Source organism: Suricata suricatta, chromosome 9 (assembly GCF_006229205.1).
Source record: "Suricata suricatta isolate VVHF042 chromosome 9, meerkat_22Aug2017_6uvM2_HiC, whole genome shotgun sequence".
NCBI classification, from domain to species: Eukaryota; Metazoa; Chordata; class Mammalia; order Carnivora; family Herpestidae; genus Suricata; species Suricata suricatta.
In genome coordinates, this window is record NC_043708.1 from 69,818,119 (window position 1) to 69,825,309 (window position 7,191).

The 7,191-nt window shown below is 52.3% G+C and overlaps 1 protein-coding gene across 1 annotated transcript in view; it reads left to right on the top strand.

The window, feature by feature from the left end:
- The first annotated feature begins 847 nt into the window (after window positions 1–847).
- Window positions 848–7,191, top strand: part of MYH7 (myosin heavy chain 7) — a 21,322-nt gene continuing 14,978 nt past the window's right edge. The window contains exons 1-14 of the mRNA XM_029952197.1: window positions 848–899; window positions 2,268–2,321; window positions 2,805–3,013; window positions 3,306–3,449; window positions 3,721–3,877; window positions 4,057–4,084; window positions 4,687–4,795; window positions 4,879–4,971; window positions 5,074–5,137; window positions 5,488–5,586; window positions 5,821–5,924; window positions 6,538–6,676; window positions 6,782–6,900; window positions 7,014–7,163. Coding sequence (XP_029808057.1) covers window positions 2,813–3,013; window positions 3,306–3,449; window positions 3,721–3,877; window positions 4,057–4,084; window positions 4,687–4,795; window positions 4,879–4,971; window positions 5,074–5,137; window positions 5,488–5,586; window positions 5,821–5,924; window positions 6,538–6,676; window positions 6,782–6,900; window positions 7,014–7,163 — 1,407 coding nt within the window. The 5' untranslated portion in view covers window positions 848–899; window positions 2,268–2,321; window positions 2,805–2,812. The remainder of the gene's footprint in view (window positions 900–2,267; window positions 2,322–2,804; window positions 3,014–3,305; window positions 3,450–3,720; window positions 3,878–4,056; window positions 4,085–4,686; window positions 4,796–4,878; window positions 4,972–5,073; window positions 5,138–5,487; window positions 5,587–5,820; window positions 5,925–6,537; window positions 6,677–6,781; window positions 6,901–7,013; window positions 7,164–7,191) is intronic.

A 7,191-nucleotide genomic window follows, 5' to 3' on the forward strand; every position in this document is an offset into this window, starting at 1 on the left:
GCACAGTGGGTCCTTGCCTGCTTGGACTTCTAGCCCTCCCTATAGGCTGGCCTCCATCCCCCATCTGCTCAGCTCCCTCCACCCCCTTGAGTAAGGCACCCCTCTATTGCCCTGACTAGCTGCATGACCTTAAAGAAGGCACTTCCCCTCTCCATAAAATGAAGGACTAATGAATGGCCTGCTTGGCTCTGAGGTTAAGTGACCTCAACACATTGCCTGGCTGGTTCAGGGAAATCAGTGCCCAAGCCAGAGTCCCATATTTAAGCTCCCGGGTTGTTCTTGCCACTTGGCTGGGAAACCTTCTACCAGCTGCCCTAGTCTAGCCCCCTCCCAGGAGCCATGCCCCCAACTCTACCATACCCCTCTGCTCTTGATACTCAGCCCCCTCCCATCTCCCTCTGGATGCATGACACAGGCCTAGAAGCAAAGAGGACACTATGCAGGAGGGGCCCAGTCAGCACAGGGGGCAGGGCAGGAGGGGCAGCAGTGTCATAGGCCAGGAGAGCCCTGGGGGAGGGCCAGAGCCCTGCCTGCCTGAGGTCATGGTGGTCTGACCAGTCCCCTCTCCTGCCAGCTATGGAATGTGAAGCCTGGCCTGGAAGATATTTTGGCTGCACTTTGAGCCATCCCCGCCCCCTGGAACTCAGACCCTGTACACTCCATGCCATAACAATGACGACCACTTCCAATTGTTTCCTAGCTGTGAGGGGGGGGGAAGCACTTTGGGGAAAAGGAGGGGGGAGCCTGGGGGAAATGCTTCTAGTGACAACAGCCCTTTCTAAATCCGGCTAGGGACTGGGTGCAGGTGGGGGTGGGGGCGCCTGCTGCCTGATATATACAGCCCCTGACCAGGTCAAGCTCCACGGCTCTCCCCTGTGCTCTTTCCTTGCTGCTCTCAGGTAGGAGCGCCAAGCAGTAGGCCTTCCTCTGGGATAAGGGGGCCCCAGCTTTAGGAAGGGGCTCCTCTAGGAACAGCAAGCTGCATGCAGGGCTTCATACAGAGTACCAGGTCGGATCATTGAGCACACATGTGCAGGTCTAAACATGAGTGTAGCTGCCTTGGGAGTGGGGGGACTCATGTGCTGGGTGTGTGTGTGAATGTCTATATTTGAGCATATAAGACGAGAATGCATTATGCATTTGATGTGTGTGTGTGTTGTGTACAAGCATGCACAGTCTCAATGCATGGTGAGGAAGAGTGTGTACCTTACTGCCTAATTAAAACACAGTAATATCAAGCGGGAGACATGTTTATGAACATGCCTGAGGATAGCTGGTCCATTTGAGGGGAGAGAGAAGAGGAGGGCAGAAAACAATTACTTAGGACGTACATATGCTTCAAAGCTAGTTCTATGGGGTCTGTAATGGGTGACTCTCCATGTCCATGCACATGGAGGTGCTTGTGTGCACATTCAGGAGTTGAGACTGCTACAGTATGTGTACATCCTGCAAAAGGAGCTCCCAAGCATGTGTGTGGTGTGGCTGATCCAAGTCTTTGTATACTTGAGAATATACAGTGATGGGTATATTTGTTGTGTGCACATTCTTAACATGCATGTCTGTTGCCCAGGCAGAATGGCACAGTGGAAAGGGTGTGTGTGTTGAGGTAGAGGAAGGAAGTGTGTCTGTATCAGGCTTGCTTGTGTGTGAGGATCAGGTATGTACGTTCATCAGAGGACACGTGGAGAGCATTTGGTGGTGTGATGGGTGTGCCTATGAGAGGATGCCCACAAGGATCTCTTCTCTGAGACTTTTACCAAGACTGACAATCAAATGGGAATGAGATGGAAGAGAACTAGCTTTAGTGTCATGAGACATGGGTTAAAGGCTCGGCTCCACCACTAACTAATTGTTAAGTATTCTTGGGCAAACAAGCACCTTAACCTTGATTTCCTCATCTGTAGAATGGGGTGAAGACTGAGTAAGAGAGTGTGCATAAAAGTGCTTTGTAGACTGTAAAGCACTGAACAAATGCAAACATTAGTTGTTTCCCAGGTGGCTCAAAGAAGGCAAGTTTCACTAGATGAGTATAGGCAAGGGTAAGACCATCTCCAGGTGGGAAGAGGATGAGTGGATATCAGGAAACTGTCAGAACTATTGCTCAGGAGACAGGGCAACAGTGTTTGGAAAGCCAGACAGAGGACAGGACCAGAGAAGCTGGCCACCACTCCCCACCTGTTTTCAGGCCTAGGGGAGGGGCAGGTGCTGAGGGGCAGAGCCAGAGAGCAGCAGGGATATGGTCTTGACACAGCCTTTCCTCTTTCCAGGTCCCCTGCAGGCTTGAGCCCCTTTCATCTAGTACACACATTCGAGAAGCCAAGGTAAGGAAAGCAGAAGATGGAATGTGGGGGAATCTGGGAAGATTGGCCATGACAGCCCCAAAGCCAGGGTATGGGACTCTAGTTTCTGCCTTGCGTTGGGAGTATGTCTTGGTAACCAAAAGCCCCTTGCCTGTGACTAGGGGGGAGATGCCAGGGAGGGACAAGGATCAGAGATGGATGGAGTTAGCTTTCTGCTCCCATGAGAAGCCCTGGACACCCTCCCTCCTCTAGGAGAGCCCCAAGCTGAACAAAAGTTAGCCTCCCCTTCTACCAAACAGGTTTGCTAGGCTATTCTCTGGTTGAAGGATAGCTCATGGAACCAGGGACTCACAGTGATAGCCTTTCTCCCCCCGCCCTCGGCCCCCCGACTCGTGAGTACGGTGCTAGGCTCTGGGGCTCCTACTAAAAGAGCCCAGGGAAGGGAGTGGAAGGTGGGCAGACTGGAGGGCAGCCAGCATCTTCTCTCACTCCCACCCACTACAGGCATAGCCATGGTGGATGCGGAGATGGCCGCGTTTGGGGCCGCCGCCCCCTACCTGCGAAAGTCAGAGAAGGAGCGGCTGGAAGCCCAAACCCGACCTTTTGACCTCAAGAAGGATGTCTTCGTGCCCGATGACAAAGAGGAATTCGTCAAGGCCAAAATTGTGTCTCGAGAGGGTGGCAAAGTCACTGCTGAGACTGAGAATGGCAAGGTGGGTGGCAGGGCTGGTGTGAGCTGCCTTCCTGGACCCCCCTGGAGCTGGGGTACACAGAGAGGGTTGCCACCAGGACCCATCCCACACAGGCCTGAGGACAGTCCAATTTCCCCTTTCTTGGGGCAGGGATCCACACCCACCAAACAGCCCTTCTCGTTCTCAACATCCTGTGTGTCTTCTCTATAATCAGGGGTGCTTCTCTCTTGAACACCATTGTCCTAGAACTCACCTGACTCCTTTCTGGGCAGAGGGAGGGCTGACCATAGGGCCTGCATGTGGGCTGTTGCAGACGGTGACCGTGAAGGAGGACCAGGTGATGCAGCAGAATCCGCCCAAATTCGACAAGATCGAGGACATGGCCATGCTGACCTTCCTGCACGAGCCCGCCGTGCTCTACAACCTCAAGGAGCGCTATGCCTCTTGGATGATCTACGTGAGTGTGCCACCCAGGACATCCTCTGAATCTAGGAGCTTTCTGATGCTCACAGGTTTCTGTTCTTTGTGTGCAGCCATTACTGCACTCTATCCGGGTCCCTGCCCCCCTGGTTCTGCTCTAATACCCCCCAGGCTGGGATTTCTCAGATTTAGTGCTTTCATAGATTTTCCTTTCTCTTCTTCCCCTCCTGGGATGGTTCTCTAACTCTGAAACCTGCCATTCCTCCCCTCTTCATCACCGAAAACTCAACCCTCCTTTCCTACCCTAGACCTACTCAGGCCTCTTCTGTGTCACCGTCAATCCCTACAAGTGGCTGCCTGTGTACAATGCAGAGGTGGTGGCCGCCTACCGGGGCAAGAAGAGAAGCGAGGCACCACCCCACATCTTCTCTATCTCTGACAACGCCTATCAGTACATGCTGACAGGTGACAGGCCTCAACTAGAGGGTTTTCTGGGGAGCCCCATGGGAGGGAATGGGCATGTTGGTTTGGGCAACTGGGAGATGCCTAGAGAAAGGGAGGGAGGTGGGGCGGTAGGGTCGGTGGATGCCAGGCAAGAGCATCCTGTATGGCTCTTGACTTTTCCTTCTTACTTTTTTCAACAGATAGAGAAAACCAGTCCATCCTGATCACGTGAGTATACCTCCTACCCTGTTGCCTTCCAGAATCTCCCTGACTCCAGCCCCCATCAGGGACCCCAAATAGTCCCATCAAACACCTGAAGTTCTCTTTTGCCTCCACCTTCATGCCAGCTCTTTTCTCCAGTGATCTTCAGCCTTGCCTTCGCTCCACTGCTTCCTTTCTGCTTCCCACGCCTGTGGTAGTTTTCCTCTCCCCTTCCCTTCACTCGCTGTCCTCCAACTCATGGCTCTCTTATCCATAAGCCCGGTGTCACTGTATCTTCTTCTCCTCCACACTTCTTTTCCATCTTTCCCCATTCTGACACCACCACTGCCCCCTATTCTTTTCCAAAATGGCCCAGGCCCATCTCCTCATGTTGACCTTGCCTGCTAAGACCAGCAAACCTGGCATCTTCCTGTCAGCCTTTCTGGCACTCCCCCTGATGCCATGGGTGTTGGAGTACAGCTGTGTGTTTGGGATGCACATTACCCAGCAGCTCCCTGCTTCAGGGCTCCCACTGTCAAGTAGGACCAGACATTCTCTCCTGACTTGAGGCTTGTTCACCTCAAGCAATGTCTGCTCACTGCCCAATGAGCCCCTGCTTCTCCTGACAGTGGGGAATCCGGGGCAGGGAAGACTGTCAACACCAAGAGGGTCATCCAGTACTTTGCTGTTATTGCTGCCATTGGGGATCGCAGCAAGAAGGATCAGACCCCAGGGAAGGTAAGCCTGTTGTTCTCCATGGGCCTGCACTGCAAAAAGGGAGGGGGAGACCTCTCACTGGCCATCCTTCCTGACCTCTGCAGGGCACTCTGGAGGACCAGATCATCCAGGCCAACCCTGCTCTGGAGGCCTTCGGCAACGCCAAGACTGTCCGGAATGACAACTCCTCCCGCTTTGTGAGTAGTCCCTGACCTTGGGTTTGGACTTGGACTGGCGGAGGTATGGTGTCAAACATGAGCCTTGCCTCCGCTCATCACCACTCTCCTCCATTGCTCTAGGGGAAATTCATTCGAATCCATTTTGGGGCAACTGGAAAGTTGGCATCTGCAGACATAGAGACCTGTGAGTGCCATGAATCTGCTAGGACTTAGTTTGAGTTCACCCTCATTCTAAGTCATTGTGATCCCAACCTGTCTCTCTCTAGGTCTCTGCCTTTCAGTCTCTCTCCCTCTCAGTCTCTGCCTACCTTTCTGTCTCTGTCTCTCTGTGTCTCTAGGTCTATATATTCGTCTCTCTTTGAGACTCCCTCTGGTTTTTCTCCACCTCTGTCTATGCATGTCTGTATGGGAATCTCTCTCTTTGTCTCACCCTTTCCCTCTGTCTTTTTCTTGCTATGTTTGTCATTCATTTTCCTCTATTTCCTTGTACCTAAATCCCAACATTTCTCTTTCTTCTCCCATTACTGTTCACAGACCTTCTGGAAAAATCCAGAGTTATTTTCCAGTTGAAGGCAGAGAGAGATTATCACATTTTCTACCAAATCCTGTCTAACAAAAAGCCTGAGCTGCTGGGTGAGTCAGAGCTACCAACCAAGACCAAATATCTCCATGGCAACCTGGTCCCCTCTGCTTGAGGCTGCTTGCTAGCATGCCCTGGCTTTATGGCACTGCTGGATTCAGTTCTGTGGGATGTGGGACCACATTAAGCCTTGTCATGTGCTTTCCTGCAAGCCCTGTGCTGTGGTAGGCAGCCCCCGTGAGAGCCAGGGGTTTGTGCCTCATTCTTACCACATCTTTTCCTCCCAGACATGCTGCTGATCACCAACAACCCCTATGATTATGCATTCATCTCCCAAGGAGAGACCACAGTGGCCTCCATTGATGACTCTGAGGAGCTCATGGCTACTGATGTAAGTGTGTGAGAACCTGGTTGAGGGGTGAGGGGACAGTCAGTGAGGGGTAAATGAGGCCAGTTCAGTGGCTCAGGAGGAGAGCTGAGACACTGTCTATTCAAAGTGGGATGGCCCTTCCTATGGGCCAGAACAAGCCTTATGGCCATTATGTGTTGGGAAATAGGTGTGATGAGATAGGAATGGCTAGTATTTGGTGTTCAAGCAAACAGAGAGGGCTGAACACCATGAGACAAATAATCAGACAAGATGAGAAGGAAGGCATCACCAAGGGAAGAGGGATGGATCATGCAGTCACCATGGGGCTGGGTCAGGCCATTAGGTGAAGACCAGAGATAGACAGGAATAAACAGTTCCATCAGGGAAGCAAGTATAGGGTCCAGAAGAGAGACAAAAATGGGTAACTAGGCAGCTTCAGAGGACAGCTGTGACCACTGAAAAGATGCACACCATCTTGTACTACTCATCTTGGTGTTGGAGTTCCCCACCAGGTATGGGAGTATCAGAAGCCACAAGGATTCAGGAGAGAAGGTCTCTCTCCAACTGAAGAGGGATCTCATTTACCTACCATACTTCTTTTTCTGGGGTCCATCAATATGGGATCTGCCGACAGAATGCCTTTGATGTGCTGGGCTTTACTCCAGAGGAGAAGAACTCCATGTACAAGCTGACAGGTGCCATTATGCACTTTGGAAACATGAAGTTCAAACAGAAGCAGCGAGAGGAGCAGGCTGAGCCAGACGGCACTGAAGGTAGGAGTCTGGGATGCTGGAGGGCAGCTGTGGAGTCACTGAGGTCCATAACTGTAGAGAGAAGTCATCCCTTTACCAACTTCGCTGCATGCTCTCTCCTTTCAGAGGCTGATAAATCCGCCTACCTCATGGGGCTGAACTCAGCTGATCTGCTCAAGGGGCTGTGCCACCCTCGAGTGAAAGTGGGCAATGAATATGTCACCAAGGGGCAGAATGTCCAGCAGGTGGGTCATCTTTAGAAGATAAATGGGGAGCGTACTGGCATGCTGCAGTGGGGGCTTTGGAATTCACTCTCCCCACTAACTCTGCTCATCTGGGTCTCTCCCTTACCTTCCAGGTGGCATATGCCACCGGGGCACTGGCCAAAGCAGTGTATGAGAAGATGTTCAACTGGATGGTGACACGGATCAATGCCACCCTAGAGACCAAGCAGCCACGCCAGTACTTCATAGGGGTCCTGGACATCGCCGGCTTCGAGATCTTTGATGTGAGTTGGGGGAGCCTGGACATGGGGG